The following is a 24,274-nucleotide window of genomic DNA, read 5'->3' as shown; positions in this document are numbered from 1 at the left end:
AGAAGTATTAGTCTGGAACCATCATGTATGTAGCACTACGATTTCTTTGCTGTTTGCAGCTCTTTGATGTTGATGGTATCCATTGGATTTTAAATTACTGACATTCTTGTCCAAAAAGACATGGAACACAACGTAGTATAAACTTATACATCAGATCTGCACAACATGGGGTATTCCTGGCTGGTTCCTGTTGCCAAACAGTGGATGCCCTGAAGTACAGAATTCGATTAGCCTTAGCCTACAACATTTACAAATGTAACCACTGAAAATAGAATTGGCTGTACCCTGCCCAGCTATACAGCAGGGACACATGGAATATCCGTTAAGCTTGTGGGCTCAAAAGCATCCTGACAGAACTATAACTTTGGTGTTAATTCAAATTTTTGTTTCTCATGCAAATCTCATGATTTCAGGGCTTGATCTTTGTGGGGCACTCTCTGTTACACAAGTTGTACTGAATCAAGTCCAAGAGGTTCTCAGGGATATTAAAGGCCCGATTGTGACTCTGACTCCATCTCCATGCAAGAGAGTAGAGGAGTAAGGATCCCCTTTATATGGGCTACCCAGATCTTGGGGCCAGGCATATAGTAAGAAGCAGGGCTACTTGCCCGCTCCCTCCCTCCCCAGAGTTAGTGGTCAGCAAGAGGCAGAAAATGAGTTGGGGAGCAGAAAAGAATTGACCCACTTCCCTTACTCACCAGACACCATAGCTAAGCCAGCATGGGTAGGGTGTAATTTACTGCTGGTATAGGAAAGTGGTAAATAACTACCTCCTAGGAGCAAATAGGAAGAGGAGGAGGAATCAGGAGTCAGGTGTGAGTTACTGCCACGCAGTGTCTCCCCAGGGCACCACTGCTTGCTCAGGACTGTGCCTAAAGTCACGTTCTAACCTTAAGCGTATGTCCCTAGCTGAGTTGCATTTTGACACACTCTTGTGCTCCATGAGTAGGATGGGCATCATCCACACCCTTTAGTTCACAAGGTCAGGCACATAGATACAAAACCCATTCTTGTTCCAGTCAGACCATGGGAGACTAGAAATAAACAATTATGGTTCTAATGGCTACTGTCCACTCTTAAGTACAAATAACAAACGTGAGCAAAACATACGAGAAAACACGCACTTATGGAAGTGTCATAAGGCTTTTATTTAACATTGGGCTATAGTTTCATCCAGTATCTAACTGATGACATACATTATTTCAAAACAGAAATCAGAAATAAAGTGATGATCAAATACATAAATTTAAAATAACTTCCAGTTGCTTCTTCACATCTGAGGGCATCTGAGGGGTAAAAGATAAAGCAAAATATATTATGATGGACATTCTCCGTGAACAGTGCCCAGGATATTATAACAGTGAGATCGCTAACAAGTCTCCAGTAGTAGGATTTCCTTATAATTAAGGTCATGTGTCTCTTATCACCTCTTTATCACAGAATAAATCTCTATATAGACAAATCATTTTTCTAAAAATAACTGGAAAAGGGAGTTAGCTCAGCCATCTGCCTCTAGAAATTAGTTTTTTAATTTTTGTGTCCTTAACAAGCAACTCTCCCACTCAATCAGACCCTCAGCGGAGGAATTTCTCCACTTCCTCCCCTCGAAGTCATGAGTTGCAGCACCTATTTTTGGCTGAGTGGGGCTTGTTTGGACTCTGGAGCCTAGTGATGCCCTTCCTAATTTAGCTAACGGGACAGTGACATCTGAGCAGCAGTGGAAGCACTTGTCTTCCACAGGAGCAAGAGATGGCTGCTATTGCAGAATTTCCAGGCAACACCAAGTAGGCAAATGAGACGGACACTGCACCTGGGACTCTAAACCCAGCAGCACAGCCTGCATAAGGCTCACCAGGCCACCTCCCATATCTTCTGCTTTAACTCAATTTTCTTTATTGTTACTTATCTTGTGGTAGCACGAAGAGGCCCTAATCAAGGATCGTGGCTCTGTGTTAGGCACTGTACAGACAAGGAAAACAAAAACAGTCCCTCCGGAAATCTTATAATCTAGGACAATCTAATTAACCAGGAGTTCTGCCTTGCAGTAGATTAAACATGCATAAGTGGAACTTTCCCCCACCTTTATGCACAGCATCTACAATACCCCCAGCACCATAACAAAGTACAGCAGTAAATTTTACTAAATCACATTAACTATAAACCTAAACGAGAGAGAAAGGGCAGCTCTTGCCTAATGAATTGAATTTAACTTGCTGTTTGTTTCAGAAACACAACTGCATAAATCAATTTCCTTCTTCTTTTTCTCTGTCAGACCATTTCATTAGAAACATCTTTATAAACACACCAAAACAGAAGGCTCTACCTGAAACGGTCAAACAACCCTGACTACCCACGCCAGAAAAAAACAAAAACTGCACACCGTTGACTTTTATTTCTTTATGTAGCCCTTCCGCATTGTTCCACCTTCTTCCTACCACAGTCTTGCCATCTCACATGGTTGTATCTTGTGATATTTGTCCCAGCTCCTGGAGTCATATGAGTACATGAGAATCTCAGCTTTCGTTTTGCAAAGTAAGTTCCTAACCCACCTGGTTGCAGAGAAAAGTTTGAAAACAAGAACCCCAAGGTTAAAAAACACAAGGCAAATAAAAAGAGACTAAACTAATTATTGTTTTTAAATCTCATGATTTTTCACACACTCACTCTCTCACTCACACACACACATGAATTTGGGTGGTCTGACTATGAATTTTGAATGTTTGGGATTGGCAACACTGCGAGGAATCTCTCCCCTCCTCCAATCAGCTTTTCTACCACTAAGGTTTGCATGAGTAGCGAAGAGGTCCAAATTTCTGATAGAAATCGTCTTCAGCACGAACCAGAGCTTCCTCATCTATGTAGACAGCTGGTCTCCTGGAGGCCACAAAGTACTGCACTTTCCTTAGGTTCCATCCCATCACATACTTTAACCAGCCACAGACTGCGGCTGTAGACCTGCCAACACCAGCATTGCAATGTACGTAGACGATGTGTCCATTCTCTAGCAGCCCGTGCAGGAGACAGACAGCCTGAGGCAACATCTGTATTCTTCCTAGGATTAAAAACAGGGCACATTCCCATGAACACAAGAAAGGGAGGATCACTGTTAACAATATATTTCTCTATTCTGCTGTACTGTGAAATCATAGTGGCAGGCAAAGAGAAATCTATTAAAGCTAGTTTCTCTTCTTTCTCTGGTAGGAAAATATGAATGTCTACATAGGTTTTCTGCACTGTCAGAAATTAAGTACTCTTTTGCACAGGCTAGGCCTAAGATTTCCAAAAGTGACTAGTGATTTTGGGTGTCCACACTGAGATGCCTTACAGAGGCTTGATTTTAAAAGGGTGGATGCGAAGCACTTCCTAAAAATCTGGCCCCATCTGGTTGAGCACCCAAAATCACCAATCTCTGTTGAAAATCATGGCCTACATGTGAAACTATAGTGTCAGTTTCCCCAAATGCCCTTCAACCCTCACATTTTGCTAAGTAATAGGTCCAGGTAATACAAAAATCCATATAACTTGGACCCCGACCTTCTTTGACAACAAATGGTGATCTGCAGTAAAACGTGTTTAATAAATCAGTGGTTCTCAATCTTTCCAGACTACTGTACCCCTTTCAGGAGTCTGATTTGTCTTGTGTATCCCCAAGTTTCACCTCACTTAAAAACTACTTCCTTACAAAATCAGAATTCCTTACAAAAATACAGAAGTGGCACAGCACACTATTACTGAAAAATTGCCAACTTTCTCATTTTTACCATATAATTATAAAATACATTGATTGGAATATAAATATTGTACGTACATTTCAGTGGGATACTTGCACCTGTTTTTCATTTGTGAGCCTTGTCTGAAGCCTGAGCCCCACCATTCTGGGCTGATGCATGTAACTTAGCTTTGCAGGGGTCCCCTGTGGCATGGGACTCCAGGCAATTGCCTTGCTTGCCACCCTCCTAACGCTGGCCCTGAACTTGCAACACTCCCTTAACCTGTCCTGTGACCCCCCTGGGGGTTGCAACCCCCCCCCCCCCGTTGAGAAACACTGATCTAGATGAGTTGAGTACCCCTGGAAGACCTCTGCATACCCACAGAGATACACATACACCTGGTTGAGAATCACCATAAGTTACTTTTATATGGCCCACTGTCCAATACAGACTGAGTTGAGGCAACCAATTTTATTTCACAGACCACCATAGATTTGTTAAAACAGTAGAGCCAGAAATGAAATGCTTTTGTCATACAGTGTTTGAGAAGCCATCCAGATTCCCTTTCATTTCTTGTCTCATTCAAAGAACAATAAAAAAAATATTAACTTATACAAGAAGTATAAATGTTTCAACCAATTTAGAGGCAGAATCGGTCCACAGAGTCATAAGGAAAATAGGTACTAACTTGATTTATGTAATAGTATGGTTACTTTAGATGAAATATACTTTAAATTTAGCTAATTAAGGTATTAAATGAATTCATTGCCAAAACAAAGATGGTGTTTGTCATCAGTTCAGATATGGATGTTGTATAGTATTTAATCTGAACAGTTTCCTCCCCTCCAAAAATCAACTTTTAACTGAACTATAACTGTATTCTTATCTTTCCAATTTAAAATAAGAATATGGAAAATATACTTCACATTTTATCCAAAATGATGGGGGACAAGAGCATCTCCATAAATCCATGTCTCTGTCTCAATTTTAGAAATGTGCAAAATTAGCAGCTGTGGTAGTTTAAGCCTTCACAAGTCTCTCCTACGAAAATGCTATATTTTGCCATCATAATACATTAGCAATCTATTAGAACATTCTGTATACAGCACTGACATACCTTTCATATCATGCTCAATTCTGAACATTAAGTAACAAAGAAATCCTCCTAATCATACACCTCTCTCTACTTATATGTTTTTAGGGCCTATAAATGGCAAAACTCCTACTGACAAATTGGTGTGTGTGTGAGGAGGGGGTGTGGAATTGGTGCTGTGGGAACCATGAAGTTCTCATGACCCATTTTCTCCAATTATGTGCATATGCTGCCACCTCTCATAGCTCTGTGTTGAGGGTCACTAGGTCTTTTGGCATAGAAATAGAGATACACCTATCTCATAGAGCTGGAAGGGACCTTGAAAAGTCATTGAGTCCAGTCCCCTGCCTTCACTAGTACTGTCCCTGACAGTTCCCCCCCCCCATCCCTAAATGGCCCCCTCAAGGATTGAACTCACAACCATGGGTTTTGCAGGCCAATGCTCAAACCACTGAGCTATCCCTCCCCCCCGGAAGACTAGATGGGATTTTCTTTGAAATTCATCAACATTGCCCTTTAATTGTCCATCAAGTACATGATTAAGCAATATAAAATCTTTTCCTCTCAAGGGTTGAGAACTCCCAGCCCCTATCAGTCCAAAGAGTGAGACTACAAGACTCAAACCCTCGCTTTTACTCATGGCATAGCTGAGCGTTAACACAAAGCCAGTCCATATCCTTGATTTCATTTTTCTTTCAAGTCTCCTGCCTCTCTTGATGCATATAACTGACATGACAATTCTCTGTTTGTGACACCAATATTTGACTTTATTAAAAATTATCCTGTATATTTTCTAGTATGGCAAACCACTCACGTTTTCCAACCTCCTGCTTATACATGGTTTCTTATCACTCAATCTATTTTTATTAATGAACCAAGGATTGTAACGGCCAAATAACATATCCTAATTGAGGTTACAATTTGGGGTGCTATGCATATCCTATATGATTACAAATTATTGTAGGTGACAATACAGTGGCTCAATAGACTGGCACACGACTGCAAAGAGAGAGTGGTGTACTAAGGGAGCCAGAGTAGGTTACCTAGCACTGCCTCTTTGGTTAAAACCAGCAGTTATGGCAATTTCAGAGTCTTGATGTGCAAGCCAATGGTCATCAACCTGATGAATTTGTATTCTCACTAAATCAGTGCTGAAAGAAAAGGTTTTCAGTCATCAATTTTTTGAGGCGATGGGGATATACCGAGAGAGGAAGATATGTATCAGAAATCGTTTGGATGACTTCTCTGTATATGACAAAGTGTACAGAATTCATTAGGGACAACACAACAAAGTAACACTAAACAAAAGCTATTCAGAAAAAAAGAACACTAAAGCAATGTAATCATGTCATTGAAAGGTTTTGTTATTACTTATCCAGTTGTAAGACAGGTTTGAACATTACCTTCAGTGCTCATATCTGGGGTTGGCATCCAGACATAAGCGAGACCTTCCTCTTTATACAGTTTCATAAGGACCTCTGGGCTCATGGGTTCTGGATAGTGGTTGCAGCCCCAGGAATTCTGAACAACATCCCACTCGGTCTGGAAGTTCATTACAGCCGTAACACCCAGTTCGTGTTTTAGCTTGATGGTTACATGCTCCACTTGCCGAGGGCAACTTCCCAGCCAGATGTTTGGCAGAATTCTAGCATTGAAAAAAATGGTAGCATAGCTCATTAAGCACTTTCAACAAAGGAACTCCCCACCCCTGCACAAAACTCAGATTTTCTGTCAGCTTAAAAGGCATTCTAGTTCAAAACCTGGCAGCATCAGCATGTGAGATACGTTGTTAAACACACACCCGTTTTGTGTCAGGTGATAAAAAGCTTCTTGTCTTATTACAATTTAACCCGTAATATTGTATTTTAAGAACCAAACCTAAACCTAGCGCACGCAGCCAAATTCACTTCACCTGTGTAGACTGGAGCCCTAGCAAACCATGGCCTAATTAGTAGCACAGGTCTCAAAGACACCAGTCATTCAATCCTGCAGCTGAAGCTTACTAGCAACGTTGATGAGAATAAGGAAACCCAGAAGACTCACACAATCTCTATGTAGAAAGAAACCCAACAGGCTCACATAATTCAAATGTGGAATGTTACAGTAACAATCTGTAAACCATGTAACTATTATTGTTTTATAGCTACTGCTATCGCAGCGGGCAAATCAGATCAGGTTAAGCCAGCACCAGCCTAAGCCATATTTTCTGTGGTAATCAAAAGAGTGTGGATTACTTCTTCCCCACGTGCCTCTGCAATTCTGGAGTCCAGCCAGGACCAGCTACAGAAATTTGAACTATGTTTGGGCTCCCTGGAAGCTGGAAGAACCAGAAATTCTGTGAGAAAACTCAAGAGGATTGAATAATTTGTATAAACAGCCACACCTTTTGGTACTTAGCCAAACTAAACCTCCAAACCTTCTGTGGTTTTCCCATCTCTAATGATCATAAAAACTATTATATGTCTTAGCAAGCTTTCGTACATAAACAAACTGAAACACAGAAGTGGGTGCCTAATTTGCCTAAAATCCCAAGAGTATTTACATGTTTAAATCAGCAGCTACATACAAATATCCAGTTTGCACAGGCAGTTACAGTAACCACACAGGCAAAATAGGCACACAGTTGCACATGTAATTTTGCAAATCAAGCCCTTAGTTATTCACAGCAAAAAAAATATGGCATCTTTAAGAGTCAGCTTCCATGACTCCTTCAACCTATGATAAAAGTAAGTGTAGCCCACTGGTGAGTGTGTTAGAAGTCCCACTTTGCACCAATCCACAGAGGATATGTATTGTTACAGCTCCCAACTAGAGAGCTTTGGCCCTTTAGTTCAACCTGTAGCTGCTCATGCTTTCAGCTCTAGTTTCACCCCCAGTGTGTTGGCCAAGACAGCAGTTGTCACATAAGTGCTTCAAAAATGAAATAGGCCAATGATGTATGGCCCACAGCTTTTTGCAAATTCCAATCATTTGGGGCCAGACTGTGGAGTTCTTGCTACCCCAAATGAGTGTATATTCACTTGAGTAGTCTCATTAAACTCTCATGCGAATACTGCCTCCTTAAATTTGATGGTGCTATCCGCAGGAATAAATGGTCACTAATAGGAGTAAAGGCTCTGGAAATGGTTCCTTTGATAATGATTATATCCTGCAGACTACTACTGTAGGATTGCTAGAAAACCGAATTCAGTGTCATCAGTTTGTATTCCTTATAACCAGGGCCGGCTCCAGGCACCAGCCGACGAAGCACGTGCTTGGGGCGGCATCTTAGAAGGGGCAGCCAATGTTGGGGTGTGGGGGGCGCTCACAGTCTTTTTGTTGTTTTTTTATTGTTGTTGTTGTTCGGCGGGGCGGCGCTCGAGGGTTTTTTTTTTTGTTTGTTTCGGCCGGGCAGCACGGTGGGTGTTTCGGCGGCGCAGGGGGTGGGGGGAGCGCTTCAGCAGCGCTGTGGGGGGCGGCCCAGCGCGGCACTCGGGGGTTTGGGCAGCCTGGTGCAGCACTCGGGGGGGGCGGGGGTTTGGGCGGCCCAGCGCAGCGCTCAGGAGGAGGCGTTGGGCGGCCCAGCCTGGCACTCCGGGGGTTTGGGTGGCCCAGCGAGGCGCTCGGGGCGGGGGGGGACAGGGGTTTGGGCGGCCTGGTGAGGCACTCCGCGGGGGGGGGGGGGGGGTTACGGCAGGGCGGTGCTCTTCTTTTTTGCCTGGGCCAGCAAAAAGTTAGAGCCGGCCCTGCTTATAACTGTATTCCACTAGCACCCACAATATGCCTAGGCACCCATGAAACACATGGGAACACACAGTCCAGTCCCTGCCTTGAAGAGGTTACAATCGAGGCACCTCTTTTAATATGAAGATGAAGAGTGTGATTTTAAAATTCTGTATTTACAGCAGGGCCCCATCTCCCCAGTTTATAGAGAACTAATAAAAAATGGTTAATTGGGGCACATTTATTAGGCAGAAGCTGTACCTTAAGGACTGTCAGTTTAAGTTATGATAGCAGTTTCTCCCAGGTGACTATGTGTGGGAACTTGTTTGGATAGACACAGTTCATTTGATTCAGCATTAGGGAGACAGTTAAAGTGCTCCATATAAATGCCCTGGCCTACAATGTGATGGCTTTGCTTCCCCTCGTGGTAGATGATGCAGTGGAAGTAACACGGTTCACCTAGTACTCTTGACAGTAATCAAGCTTTAACATGTCAGCTCTGGGAATGGGAAACTAGCATTTACACCACAGAAAACTCATTTCACTTGTCACTTCTCTTGTTCTAATACCTGTTCTTCATACTTTACATTTCCAAGGTGTCTGTGGTGGAGGGGGAAAAGAATTGAAATGGGATGGTCAGGACTGCAGTCCCTTCATTTCTAAAACTACACAGACCCACCATAGTCACTGCTACACCACCCCACCTTCCACTCACATAAGGGATATTGTTTAGAAAAGGGGACCTAGTCAGGACTTGCTTACACATTTGAGATCTGCCACTATCATCATGGCCCCGTAGGGCCCTTGGTTGTCAGTATAAATTGAAGCAGCTAATTTTCACTAAGGACTAGATCAGTGCCTGGATGACCCCACGATTGGGAGAGCAAAATGGTGGCTTAATGCCACCTCTGTGGCTCCTCTCCCTATACCGAGCTGTGCTGAGTGCCCCTTGGCCACAGCGTTTCATGGTACATGATGAGAAGACAAATGTGTTCTCTGAGGACAAGAGCACCTGGTATTTTTCTTCACAGTTTTCCTGAGAGTTCAGTACATTCATATAATAAACCCTCAATGTTTTATGATTTGAGAATCAACTAATGTACAGAGTTATCATCTCTTCCAGGGGACAGAAGTATAGATTCTAGCAGATGATTTAACCTGGAGGGACTAGAGTCCTTAGACCAATCATGCAATATAAAAATTGGGCTACAGAAAAAATACTACCTTAGAAATCATTTCCTATGCTTATACAGCATACGTGAAAATGAAATCCAGATTAAAATCTGTGGGTGCAACATATTCTATATCCAGATTATCTACCAGGTGCTTTGAGACTGTCCAACAGAATTTTTGGACCTGCTAGAGTCCCCATTGTACCTCAGTTTACAATTAGTGAATCATCTGGTGGCTTTACCATTGAACATCACCATATTTCCATTCAATGGAATGGAGGAAAATGGCAGTACACAGAGCAGAGTCAAGACTAGGGCTGTCAACTGCCTGGATTTAGACCAGATGACTCTTATGAACTGGTTCCTTGGGACCAGCTCCAGGAGTTTTGCCACTGAAGTCAATAGGATCAGGATTTGGCTTCTGGTCTTTCCTCCTCTGTTTACCAGTAATGGCTATAAAGCCTTGGTATACAGTGCATGTATTACTTAATTGGGTTTAATTGTTCTTTTATCAGGACGACATTCATTATAGATAATGTGCAGTGCACAATGACACCAAGTAGATTTGTTTATTCCGTCAATTTATTTAAGAGATCTAATTATGATTATTTCATTCTTTGGTGCTTGGGCTTTCATTCAGCTTTATCAAGTTCATTCCTTTATTTTCTCCTCACTTAAAAGAGGGTTTTAGTTCAAATACAATCTGCAGAAATTGATGAACAGTTCAGAAATTGTATTCTATATATTTATGCCAGATAGTCCTCACAACGGTTTCACTCTATGATAGATAATGGAAGTTAAAGAATTGTAATGCTAGGGAATGATCCTTTCACAGTTTCACTTCCCTTACCAAAAAGTATGCCCTTTTTAAAAAAATGAACTTGTTTCCTTCTGGAAGTCGCCACTTTATTTCACTAGGTAACCAGGTTTGGACTGGGTTAGTACCGGGGTGAGCGACCTCTTCATTTTCAGCTTTGAGCTGCTCAACAGTTGCTGTCTTCCAGCTCCAGAAGTGATTACTTTACAATGGCAGATTAAGTAACCCTTCCATATAATTTGAAAAACAATTACAGATTAAAGGGGATATGTAAATGTAAGATCATTTCAACCATTAATCCCTTTCTCTTCCTAAAAAAGTATGACACACTGTTTTTTTAAAGAGGAATTATAGGAAGAATATGTCAATGTAAAAATGTTTGCCGTAGTGTTGTAGCCGTGTTGGTCCAGGACATTAGTGAGACCAGGTGGGAGAGGCAATATCTTTTATTGGACCAACTTCCATTGGTGAAAGAGACAAGCTCTGTGTCTCGTCTCTTTCACCAACAGAAGAAGGTCCAATAAAAGATATTACCCCACCCATCTTGTCTCTCAGTGTAAAAATGGCCCTTTCTTACTCAATGCATCTGTGCACTGTGTGTTACTAAGGCCTGGTCTACACTACAGGAAGCTACCTTAAGTTGACCTGTTAATGTATGTGTCTACACTACCTTGTCCTTTACGTCGACCTAAGTTACCTCTGATGTTGACTTGTGTAATCCACCTCTGCAGCGCTTAGTTTGATTTCCATGGGCTGATTGCGAGGTAGTGCAGGCGCAGCATTGTGTAATTCAACTTAATTGGCCTCCAGGTGGTGTCCCACAATGCTCATCTGTGACTGCTCTGGAGATCACTCTCAACTCTACTGCACTGCAGCCAGATAAACAGAAAACAGCCCATCCCCTGCTAATGCCCCGGGAATTTTTGATTTCCCATTTCCTGTTTGACCAGCATTGGGAGCATGCCAGCTTGAGCACTACTGATCATGGAGACTACACGCCCCAAACGCGCTCCAGCCTGGTCTGCACAGGAGGTGGTGGATCTCATCGCTGTGTGGAGAGAAGAGTCTGTACAGGCAGAGCTCCGATCCAGCAGAAGAAATGCTGACTTATATGCAAAGATCACTCATGGAATGGGGGAGAAGGGCTACACGAAGGACACACAGAAGTGCCATGTGAACATAAAAACTTTGCCAAGCGTAACAGAAGGCAAGGGAGGTGAACAGTCATTCTGGTGCTGAACCCCACACATGCAGGTTCTACAACGAGCTGCATGCGATTCTCGGGGGTGACCCCCACAAGCAACGTGGACAGCTCACAGGCGTGTGAGTCTAGGGACAAGAAGGAGGAGGATATGGTAGATGAGGAAGAGGAGGAGGAGGAGAATGGGAGACAGGTGAGTGGTGGATCCATTCTCCCCAAGAGCCAGGAAATATTTTTAACCCTGGTGTCTTGTGGGTCACAGGACATCACAATCGACTTCATTAATTCGGGGGCTCGAGGTCGAATTAGATAAAGTCAACTTAATTTTATAGTGTAGACAAGGGCTAAGACTAAAACATTACATAGGGACTCAGAAGACGTGCTCAAATCCCAGCTCAGACACAGATACCTTGTGTGACTTTGGGCAAGTCACTTAGGGTCCAGCATCTAAGGGCTTGTCTACACATTGCTTCAGGCCACACCAGAGAGGTGTTAGTCTGCACTAGCCTGTTGTGTACTGACTGGCCTGTGTGGACCCTAAAAGTTCCCCAGTGCATGCCAATGTAGTCCTGTTTCAAAAAGTACTACCTTTGTGTACACTAAGGAACTTCTAGTGTAGGGATTCTCAAACTTCATTGCACCGCGACTCCCATCTGACAACAAAAATTACTACATGACCCCAGGAGTGAGGACCAAAGCTTGAGCCTGCCCGAGTCCCGCCACCCTGGGTTGGGGGGCCGAAGCTGAAGGGCCTGTAACCTGAGCCCTGCCACCCAGGGCTGAAGCCCTCTGGCTTCGGCTTTGGCCCCGGGTGGTGGGGCTCAGGCATTGTCTTTGGTCCCGGCAAGTCTAACACCAGCCCTGGTGACCCCATTAAAACAGGGTCCTGACCCACCTTAGGGTCCCGACACAGTTTGAGAACCGCTGTTCTAGTGGATAGCAGGAGGGTCCACATGGGCCAGTAAGTGCAGGACACGCTAGTGAGGACTAACATTAACACCCCCTTGGTGTGGACTAAAGCGTCCTTTTGACCTGTAAACTGAGGCAACCAATGTGAAATCATCACTCATAGAAAACAAACATGGAACCTTGTGAAGTCACTTGTACATTTACTTTTCCACACTTTAATTATTTTCAACGATGCAAACATATATCGTGCTTGGATGATTCTCCTCCAAGACTCTTTATAGTCTTGATTAAATTATGGCAGCTGAAACCACACATTTATTTCATGTAATCAATACATATGCAATAGTTTGCTCACCCATAAGGCCATACAGAGTCTGGAACAGTGAAAGATTAGCATCCTGGTACTTTTTTTACAGAGTGGATTGCCACTTTCAAGCTAAAAACATAAGAACATAAGACCGGCCATACTGGGTCAGACCAAAGGTCCATCCAGCCCAGTATCCTGTCTGCTGACAGTGGCCAATGCCAGGTGCCCCAGAGGGAGTGAACCTAACAGGTAATGATCAAGTGACCTATGTCCTGCCACCCATCTCCACCCTCTGACAAACCCTCTCCACCAAAGAGCCACACCACTGTTGCCGGCACAGAGTGCCCGAGGACAGCAAAAGTGGGGTTTGTTGCTCGGTGTGCTTCGCGTCAATAAACACACCAGGGTGGAGCAATCAACGTTTATTTGAGAACTCAAAGCCGTGCAAGGAGACTGGCACGTCTCAAATCAAGCACACTAACAGAAACAGTTTTTCTTCTTTTATACATTTTGCAGTTAAGCCTCATTCCCCCCCCCTTCCCCCTCTAGCCCTCCCTTTCTCTCCCCCATTCCTCCCTCTACCCCTCCAGTCCCTGGTAATAGTTACTAAGCAAATAACGATTACATTTAAGCAGTTAAGTCATTCTTGGCAGCTATAAGCCTAGCTTGTTAGTAACTTCTTTAAACCATTATCTTGTTCTTTTTCCCTTCAGCCAGAAACATGCAGGCCTCATTATTACCGCTTGATACCGGTGTGAGCAGGGGGTTGCACACGGATAACTGGTTGCTTACATATTCCAGTTGCACCTGGCTTTTGAGGTCGATTGGAGTTTAAACATGGAAGGAGTTTGGTTCATTTAGGCCTAGTGCAGGAAGGCTTCATTGACACTTGTGATTTTCCACCCTCCCGAGTTACCTAGGGTGATGGTGATGCCTGGTGACGTCAACACCACTGTGCCTTTCAATCCAGATCTCCATCTGCAGTCTAAAGCCAATCTAGCATTTGTGGCCTTGTAGAAAACAGGATGATTCAAGCCTTCAAGGTCTATCTATTAGCTGGCACAATATCCCAGAAGGTCTGCTTATACCAATGGCTGACAGCTTCAGTCAAGGAACAGTATTTTGCCAGAGTCAAAGTACTTCACACAAGTAACTGGCCATAAAGTCACTCTCAACCTGCAATTTGTTTATATTGCTGATCTCATTCAGATCAGTCCGTACATTATTTTGAACACAGGGCAGTGAATTCTTCCTCTGAGGCCCACTCGATATGTAATGTAATGTCATCGAAACTTGAAATTCACTTCACTTGGCCACTCAGGCACTGCACTACCACCTCACTTGGATTAAGGAAGATCAAAATAAGAATCTGAGGATGCCAAGAGGAATACTAATATATACAGATAAAAAGGCATCATGATTCAGCTAAGGTAACAAAGAAAATAGTCTTCAAGTTGACCAAGCCTTCCCTCAAGGCTTTTATTCCCCGAGGTGCTAAGGATACAATATTTATAGCAAAAGAAAAACTATTTTACATTCCAAGAAAAGCAATACAAATAATCCAGTCTGCATTACACCAGACTTCTGAAGTGCCTAGATGTACATGGAGTTTTATCTCTGCCAACTCTCCACTTCTGATATTATTTATTGGACCAACTTCTGTTGCTGAGAGAGAGAAGCTTTCTCCAACAGAAGTTGGTCCAATCAATGATATTACCTCATCTACCTTGTCTCTCCGATATCCTGGGGACCAACACGGCTACAGCAACTCTGCAAATACTCCTGACACACACATACTGGCAGGTAACCAGAGGATAAGGTAGGGCTGTATCTCTACCTCCTTTACAAAGGCCATGGGTATTCTGTACTTTACCTGCTGCTCAGGGCTCCAGCTCAGAGTGCATTTCTGAATCCTTCCCTGATGACATTGCAAAACTCTGCAATCCTACGTTTGCCTTCTACCTAGTGACATCTCTTTTCTGTGTTACATCACATCATACCATAGTGCAACATCACCACAACATCACCACCCATAGCTATCATCATCTGCGAGCTCCCTCCTTTGCGGTGACCTTCTTTAACCCCTATAGGCTCCTGCCTCCCACCTGAGTAGCTAATTGTTCTTGTTGCTTCTGGGCCTTCTGAGCTCCCTCTCCCTGAAAACCTATGTGAGAGTAACAGTCATTTGCTTGCTAGTGTCCAGATAGGGTCCTTGCACCTTGTCATGATAATGATGATGATAAAGGAGGACATATTCAAAGCAATCTAGAAAAATTACTTAGGTAATAGCCTAATCTGCTGGGCTATTAGTTTTAACAACAACCTCAGGGGCAGTAGAGTTAGATCAACACTGAATGCTTTTGAACATCCTATCCTAAAATGTATGGAGCACTCTGTTTTTGCAGATGTTTCAATCTTTTCAACCCCATACAACTAAGATGCACAAGAAGCTGACAGATTAGTTTCACTTTCTTCTCACAAATTAAATGTCAGATCTCTGGTATATTTTACTCTGTTAATCAAATTGTATTGTAGCACAGTATCTGAGAGATCACAGATAATTTGTACCTACAGTGCTGGATTACGACCTCAGTTACATTTGTGTATAACCTGAGTAACTCTACTACTGTTAATGGAGTTATTACAGATTTACATCAGTGTAGCCAAATCCATTGGGTCTAGTCCATGATCATCTCAACGAAGACTATCCCCTATGATATATTGCTTCCTACTTTATCCATCTTAGTTTTAAATGATTCCAGTGATTAGGCTTCCACCACTCATCTTCTTCTTCTGTTTGTTTGTTGCAGCTCTATTCCAGAATCTAATTCCTCATACCCAGCAGACTTAGAAAGACTGATTGAGAGGGTACGATGACTGACCTACTTTCTCATAGCTAGATGTCCTCTCCCTCCAATCAAGAACTGAAACACTCTGTGCTGTGGTTTGACTTGGAATGCCACTGCCTGCCCTACACCTATTCTGTGGATACATGGAGGAATTCAGTCTCTAAGGCCAGGTCTACACTACCCCCCTAATTCGAACTAAGGTACGCAACTTCAGCTACGTGAATAACGTAGCTGAAGTTCGAAGTACCTTAGTTCGAATTAGTTCGAACTTACCTTGGTCCACACGCGGCAGGCAGGCTCCCCCGTCGACTCCGCGGTACTCCTCTCGGCGAGCTGGAGTACCGCAGTCGACGGCGAGCACTTCCGGGTTCGACTTATCGCGTCCAGACTAGACGCGATAAGTCGAACCCAGAAGTTCGATTTCCAGCTGTCGAACTAGCGGGTAAGTGTAGCCAAGGCCTTAGTCTCTCAGTCAACATTTTTCACAAGAAATGGGGGTAAACAGTGAGATAGCAAAATCTGCAAACAACTGAGAATTATTCTGGATAGTCAGGACTAGAGAAGTTTGTTAAAAAATCCACAGGTACCAAACATAGCGGAACAAATAGGCAGAACAATGGTGGCAATGTACTTGGAATAAATAATATGAACTACTCCCATATATAACTGGGTTCTAATTTAACTAAAATCAACCAGGAAAGAAAACAATGTGTCACTGTGGACAGCAAAATGAAAACATTACTCCAAGTGGAGGTCAGAAAGCAACATTAGACTATACAAATAACTGCCTTTAAAGTAATACTCAAAATATGGTAACATCATTCTACATATCAACAGTAAACTCACATCTGAGGTCCTCCAGTCAATCCTGGTCATACCATTTCTAAAAAGATACAGGAAAAATTGAAAAGGTCCAGAGATAGGAGATAAAAATGATTGGCATCATGAAAAGATTTCCATATGAGGGGAGACTGAAAATAATAGGCCTATTTAGAGGTAGACAGAGCATGACATAGAGACAAATAAGAAAGCACATGGCAGAGGTATATAAAACAATGACTGGAATAGAGAAGGCCAATTGGCAAGGCCTCTGGGGAAGGGAGGGCAAAAGGGACATTTTGCCCTGGGTCCTCCATTTGAGTGGTGCTGCAACCTAGTGTGCAGTGTCACAGTGCCACTCGGGTTTGGCCTAGTGGTCTCTCCATCATGATGGAAGGGCAGCCAGACCAAACCCAAATAACCCCGCGCACCTGGTCACAATGTCCAGAGTGAGGAACTGGGACAGGAGCTGAGCCACCACTGCAGGGTGAATATGCAGCAAACTTGCTCTCCAACTTCCCCTTCCCCCTCCACTTCTCCTCAGTGGTAATTTGGGGGTGGGGGGCAAAGAGGGGCTCAGTTTCAGATTTTGCTTCACGCTCTTCTAAACCTCTGTGCAGCCCTGTCAATTGGATAATCCTATTAATCCTTTCATAATACATGAGCAAAGGGATAGCCAATGAAATTGAAAGGCAGCCCATTTAAAACAGATACAAAGTTTGGGGGGGGGGGGGTTGTGCACAGGATAATCAACCTGTTGAACTCACTGCCAAAGGCCAAGAGCTTAGCAGGGTTCAAAAAAGGATTAGACGGTTTTATGTAATATAATTGAATCCTCCCATTATACATATAATAAAAATATAAAGGATATAAACATTCATGATTCAAGCATAAACAAACCATTAAGAGGAAGAAAATCCCCTTATGTGATGGTTATTCCACATATTTCCTTCCTTTTGTCTTCCTCTGAAGTATCTGGTACTGTCCACTGAAGGATACTTGACCATCTGGATCACTGGTCTGATCTGGTGTGAGAATTCCTGTATTCCATTAAATACACTTTACATGAAAATAAAAAAACAAACTCAAAATCACTGTTTCATCAGATAAGGAGTTGAGTAGAATTGGCAGATTGAGGCCCAGCCTTTTCAAAGCTGCAATTGTTTACTCTGAAGACCTGACCCATTCTGCTAGTGACTTACTGATAAAGTTCACCCGCAGCCCAGTCAGATCAAGTTTTACAATGAGAGGCTTGACTTGAATAGGATTGAGCGAAAGCAGCCAGATGCACTGAACTACTGACAGCATGAGCAGGAACTCTACTGACTGGAGTAAAAGAAGATACCAGGATTTGCCAGCAGTATGATCTATTCATTGAAAACTATGATCTAATAGGCACAATAACATCAATTTTTATCAATAAAGACACATAAAACGGCCATAATCTGAGCAAAAGCCAACACAGGAAAAGAGCTGATTAATGGGGAAAACATATACTGCTGAAATGACATAGCAGCAACCTTGTTAAGGCTACTTACGCTGCAGAACAAAAGCTTACATTTATCTAATGCCACAAGCAGAAGGAATATAATTTGGTGATTAGAAATTCATCCTAGTTTACTACTAAAGCTGTAAGGTTTATTTTTAAGTAGAAAATGCAACTGCAGGTTTTTAAATTAGGAGAATTAAATAGACTACAATATAGTTCCAATGGGTTGTTTTTTTTTTCCGTCTTTCATTGTTTGTGGCACCCTGATGAAAAGTAATTAAGCTCTGGCAAATTTTCTTCTTAGATGTAATTTGGACTACTTATCTGGGATTCTCAGATGGGAGCAGACTTGGCAACTGAAAGGAAACACCTGTTTTTATTACTGCAGAACAACACAGTTTATCAGTCTGCAAAATTTCTGAAGCCCTTGAACACTGGTTGATATGCTTAATAAACTTATTTATTCAGTGTTCACAAATTTATTTATGAAATATGGCATCAGAGAGCCTGGTTCACTGATCTGCAAGATGAACAAGGCATTAAGCCAATCAATGTTAAGTTAACAATGGAATAGAATGAAAACAAAGGCTAAGATATAAAAATAATACTGTGCTGATAACTGAGACATGAGCCTGTGTTGACATCAAGGTGCTAAGCAGCTCGTGTAGGTGCAGAGCACCCTCAACTTATATTGATTTGAGGAGAAGAATATGTTAGAAAATTCCAGAAATGGAATTTGGCCAAACCTGCAGCCCCCAGTGCTCCAATAATGCAAAAAGGATGGAAAACTACCCTAGCAAGGTGGCTAGGGATTCTCCTTTATACCACTCCCTGATGCATCTCCCAAATATAAGATGTGGAAGGAGGCATGACCAGAGTGCAGCATGCTCCAGTCATTCTGGGTTGATGGAATTACCCCTAAGGGGCAGTTATTGATGACATGAATTAAAGCATCCCAGTAGCTATGCTCTTTTACATCACAGCCTGAACCTGGCTTACCCCAAGGGAAGAGGAAGTGAAAAGGTGTATTTAAGCCAGCTTTGCTCCTCTGCCCCAATCAGAGCTCAGCTGGACCCAAGGATTTGGCCCAATATTTTTTAAGCCTCTAAAAGCAGAGGGCACACCCCACTGAATTCAATTGAGACATTCCTGTTGTCAATCCAATTAATTTGGCCCTACAAAATAAGTAAGTAAAATAAATACATAAATAAACAAAACCAAAACCCTTAGTCAGTTTCTTTATATCTTATAAGGCTGTGTTAGAGTTTTATGAGATACAACCAACCCTATAAAATGGTATATGGTAGAATAAAACTACTTTGATTCTGTCTTCTGTTCTGGGAATGTCCTAGCACAACCTGGCATGGTCATGCAAGGCTTTAAGTATGTGACCATCCTCAACTTTGAAAAATTAAGCGTTCTCTTCCCCATCACCTGATATATAAGCTATGTTACATCAGGCTGGATTTTGCATTTGTGCATAAAAGTTAAGAAAATCTGTGTTCCAGATGGTTATTTATATACACTCCAGTGCCTTGTAGGAGTTGATGTCCAAAGTTAGCCCTGTGAAATTTGCAGTCAAATTTTACCTTCTAGCATCCATGCTCAGGTCTCATTGACTCTGGGGAGACGTTTGCATACTATATACAGCAGAAAACAGAATTTGGTCCTCTAGGACCTGATTTTTCCCTCTCTCTCACTGGTATAAACTGGGTGTAGCTCCACTGAAGGAAATGGCATGTCACTGGTGAAAAGCCAGGGTGAAAGAAGAATCAGGTCCCGTGGGCTCATGCCAAATGAGCTGAGGAGCTAGTCATGAAGATGGTTTCTCATTTGGCTTCAGAGAATTAATATGTAAATACTCTGATTACAGAACACAGCTTAGTGCATTGGTTGCCAACAGTTACTTGCTACATATGTCTTCATCACATTGCCAGCATTCAAATTTGTTTTGAATTAGAACTAATAACGATGAATGTGAGGTACAACAGGCTGCTTAACTAAGCCAGATAGAAATGAGCCATGAATCTGTTGGCATCAGGAACCAGGATTTCTAACATTAGTGCTTAATGATGGGTCTGATGCCACTACTAGCACCTTTGTAATGCCTTACAAAATTGGTTAATGCCCCTAAGGATGAAAATTAAGCAAACAGTTCAGAAGACCAAGGCATTGCTGGTGAAAATGTCTTTTTCATCTTTGTGCTAAGTTAACTTCCCAGTCTAAACTTCCCAAATAATGAGATGAAAATTGTGTAATTGAAAATTAACTTATTTTGGTTGAGAATTGGCTTTGTGGGCTAGTCCCAGTGTATAAATATGAAGACGACTGAAAGTCTCTGCTGGACATGAAGAGCCTAGAGATTTCTGGAGGAAGCATATTCAGAATTTGTGGTATGTGAAGAGGATGGAAATGGCCCACTTAATGTCACTCAAATGCAATCCCTCGGACAGGTTTATTTGTAGTTAAACTGTCTTAGTTATTCATATTTTTAAAAAATAACACCATAGTGAATAGTAAGAATTGTTAAGAAAGCTAGAGACACATGCTAGAGAATTACAGATGGGAGCATTAGGCCTTATAAATACTAATAGAAAAAATCTGAAATTAACTCATCTCACCACAGTGAGAACTCCAAAAAGTTCTAAGATAAGGTTACACCCCAAAGCACAATCATAGGGACAAGATGGTAGGACACTTCAATTGTATATAATGTCCCAATCAATTGCTAAATTATAAACCAAGGAAGAGCAATACTGACAGGGACAGTGTGCTGCCAAAATTTTAACATTGGGCTGCCTCAGTCAGCCACACACATCATTCTCCGAGTAAATACTCTTCTCTGAATTTTAAATAAACAAATTTTATACACCACCTGAGCGACACCTCCAGCACTCATTTTCCAACCTACCACCTAGCCTATCACCAGAGATGACTGGATACCCAACTAGCTATTCCATAGCCAGAAGCCATAAAATGTCCTACATGCCACTACCACCATCATCACTGCAGCTGTCACATAGGGAAGCTACCTACAGGAGCCTCCATGAGGTGCTGGGAAGGTGGAAGCATGGTGTATTAAGAAGTATTGGGCTGGGTTATGTGGGGAGGGACTGGATTTGAGGTGGGGTGGAATTGATGGATTTGAGTGGTTTTCTCCTGACTCTTGGAGGAGGACCTCAGGTGGTGTGTGTCGCAGGCAGAAGAGGAGTACTTTTGGGTGAAGGTTAAGGAGTGACTTGATTACTGTCAGTAAGTACCTAGGTGAGGAACAAATATTTAATAATGGACTCTTCAGTCTAGCAGAGAAAGCTATAACATGATCCAATGGTTGGAAGTTGAAGCTAGACAAATTCAGACTGGAAGTAAGGTGTAAATTCTTAACAGAGAGTGTGATTAACTTTTGGAACAATTTATGAAGGATCACATTGGATTCTCAACCACTGATCTAGTCTGAGCTCCTGTATAACACAGACCATAGAAATTCTAAGAATTATTTTGGGGAAGTTCTATGGTTTGTGTTATACAAGAGGTCAGACTAGATCAGTGGTTCTCAACGAGGGGCACATGAACCCTTAGGGGTACGCAGGGGTCTTTCAGGGGTACATCAACTCATCTAGATATCTACCCAGATTTACAACAGGTTACATAAAAAACACTAGCCAAGTCTGTACAAACTGAAATTTCATAGACAATGATTTGTTTATATTGCTCTATATTCTATACACTGAAATGTAAGTACAATATTTATATTCCAATTGATTTATTTTATAATTATATGGTAAAAATGAGAAAGTACGCAATGTTTCAGTAATAGTGTGCTGTGACACTTGTATTTTTATGTCTGATTTTGTAAGCAAATAGTTAAGTGAGGTGAAACTTGGGGGTACACAAGACAAATCAGACTCCTGACAGGAGTCTGGAAAGGTTGAGAGCCACTGGACTAGATGATCACAATGGCCCCTTCTGGCCTTGGAATCTAGGACTCTCTTCTGGCACTGGAGCAATAGGAAGGGTGATAACGTGAGGTGTACTCTCAGAGGTGGTAGGGAAGGGAATTTTTCCCCAGCAGTAGCAGGAGGCTCAGTCCTAGTGCAGTAACAGGTAGAGCTTTTTCCAGTGGCAGAGGGACCCCAAGAGGAACCGTGCCCAGTCCTCTTCAGCCAGGACTGATAACCATATGGTGGAGTCCTGAGAAAGCTTTGGAAGTCAAGAGGAAATAATTAGTTTGACTAGAACTTTTAGGAAGCTGGCCTACAGCAGTTTGTTTCCATGGGAACATAAAGTTAACAAGCGCTGGGAAGGGAGGAGTGGTTGTCTGATTACTTAGATTTATTTTGTTGCCTAGGATTATGATTTCATCTGCTTTGAAATAGGAACTGTGGGCACTTTGATAAAGGTATTAAAAGTGATCAACTATAGTTTATGTACGTACCTCTAGACCCTCTGCCGAACACTATTATTGTAACGCTGTAAAGTGTTACTCAGCCCTGGATAACAGCCTACACTACAAGTGTAGTAAGGAAACTGGGTTTCTTTGTTATTTTCTCTATCTCCTATGGTGGAAATGTTACTGGAGAGTGATGAAAATGCCTCTCTGGGCTGACCATAAAGGATATGAGCTGTTACAGCCCACAGCTACAGTGCCTTGGACCTGTAGCAATTCAGGCTTTTAGCTCTAGAGATCCCTGGTTCAATCCCCCATGTGGAGACCAGGAAGGTGGACATCACAGAAGCACCTCAGTGTTACGGTAAGTTCAGCAATAAAGGATTTAGCCTTCTGCAGTGATAACAATGGGCTATGTTGTGCTCATGGTGAAATTCACATAAATGTGAAGGGTCCCCATAAGGCCTTCCACATCTCTGAAGCCTGTTATAGAGGGAGGGGCACCAAAGGCACAGCATGCTGGGAAACTCTGCACAACTACCTGGTGGAGAGCGGGGTGTTTTTCCACAAAGGCTCTGAATATGCCTGTTTTGGGGTTGGCTAGAGATATACATATCCAGTGGCCCAAAACTGCAGGGCAGAGAGGCAGCAGCCATTGAGAGAGTCGGTTTCGTGGCCACAGCCCACCAACAGACTCTATCGGTGAATGTGGCTATCTCACTGCTCCTCCTTCCTCGCTCAACACCCTGTACAAAGTCCAAATACTTGGGCTGTGTGTTTGAAGGGGTAAATTTCACCCTTATAGAGCACACCTAAAAAGAACTACAACTACTAACATTTATCGCTTTCACAATCTTGTTTGCATTTCACTTTTCTGCACATCAAAATTAAATTCATGTTTTCATTGCATTTCCTCCCTCTTCTCCCTTTTTTCTCCCTGGATCCTTATAATCATTTACAAATTGTGCAGTCTTACCACAGGAAAATATAAAATAAAAAAAGTACCCTAAGACATTTCATTCTAATTTGCAACTCTTTTTGGTCTGTGTTTTCCCCCCACTAATAAAAAGGATTTGAAATCCATATTTCATATAGGTTGGCAACCTGCATGACACTCTGCTCAATTTTTGTCATGGTTCACTGAGGACTTTCACAGTAATAGGAGTTACGCACCTAACTCCTTGAATTTGAAATGAAATATTCCACTGCACAGCATTAAAGCAGAAAATGAGAGATTTTCAGTTAGAGCCCTTTACCTTGTTCTCTAGGAAGGCAGCAGCCGTTCATCTGTTTTGTTTTGTTTTCTTCTGAAGAAATAAAACAAAACTCAAGAAAATACAGCAGCAACTCTGTAATATTTATTTATTCTCAGGAAATAAAACAGTAAAGTTTCAGAAACTAAACTTCAGAGAAACTAAAGGAGATATTTAGGTTTCATTTCTAATGGCTTTTTTGTTTACAGTTAAAATATGACAAGTTTCTTTTTTTACACAGAGGAACCTTGTTGAATTCGTCTTTCAAACATCAAGGGTTTTTAAGTGGCAAACCTGCATCTATATTTGTTGTCTGTTTTATAAATTCCTAATGCATGAGGAAAATTTTGCAGATTAGCTGTAGTTCACCAGTTTTTAAGAGATATTCTCTACTCTAGTTCTATAGTTTCAATAGCTAAGCAATGTTTGCTTATTTTATGTAAGGCATTTTGGGTCAGATCCACAAAGGGACTTAAGTACCTAAAGTCCAGTTGAAGGTGCTTCTGAGATCCACAACCCCCTCCCGCCCTGCCCCATTCAGTTGCTGCCCAACGCTGTAGATGCCT

General features: G+C 42.3%; 1 protein-coding gene across 4 annotated transcripts in view; it reads right to left on the bottom strand.

Annotated features, from left to right (window-relative positions):
• Positions 1 to 1,127: 1,127 nt before the first annotated feature.
• EPM2A (EPM2A glucan phosphatase, laforin) overlaps positions 1,128 to 24,274 on the bottom strand; it is a 47,053-nt gene continuing 23,906 nt past the window's right edge. For 3 of the 4 annotated variants that reach the window (XM_034765485.1, XM_034765488.1, XM_034765489.1), the window contains exons 3-4: positions 6,207 to 6,448; positions 2,397 to 3,052 (exon numbers count right to left, since the gene is read on the bottom strand). In XM_034765485.1, the coding sequence (XP_034621376.1) occupies positions 2,778 to 3,052; positions 6,207 to 6,448 (517 nt within the window). In that variant the 3' untranslated portion in view covers positions 2,397 to 2,777. Of the gene's footprint in view, positions 1,287 to 2,396; positions 3,053 to 6,206; positions 6,449 to 24,274 lie in introns of those variants that run through there. The other variant, XM_034765487.1, reaches the window with a different exon arrangement.

The sequence above is a fragment of the Trachemys scripta genome, chromosome 3 (assembly GCF_013100865.1).
Source record: "Trachemys scripta elegans isolate TJP31775 chromosome 3, CAS_Tse_1.0, whole genome shotgun sequence".
In the NCBI taxonomy this organism is placed as follows: domain Eukaryota; kingdom Metazoa; phylum Chordata; order Testudines; family Emydidae; genus Trachemys; species Trachemys scripta.
Note: the sequence above shows the minus strand (reverse complement) of the source record. Positions and strands in the feature narration are given on the sequence as shown.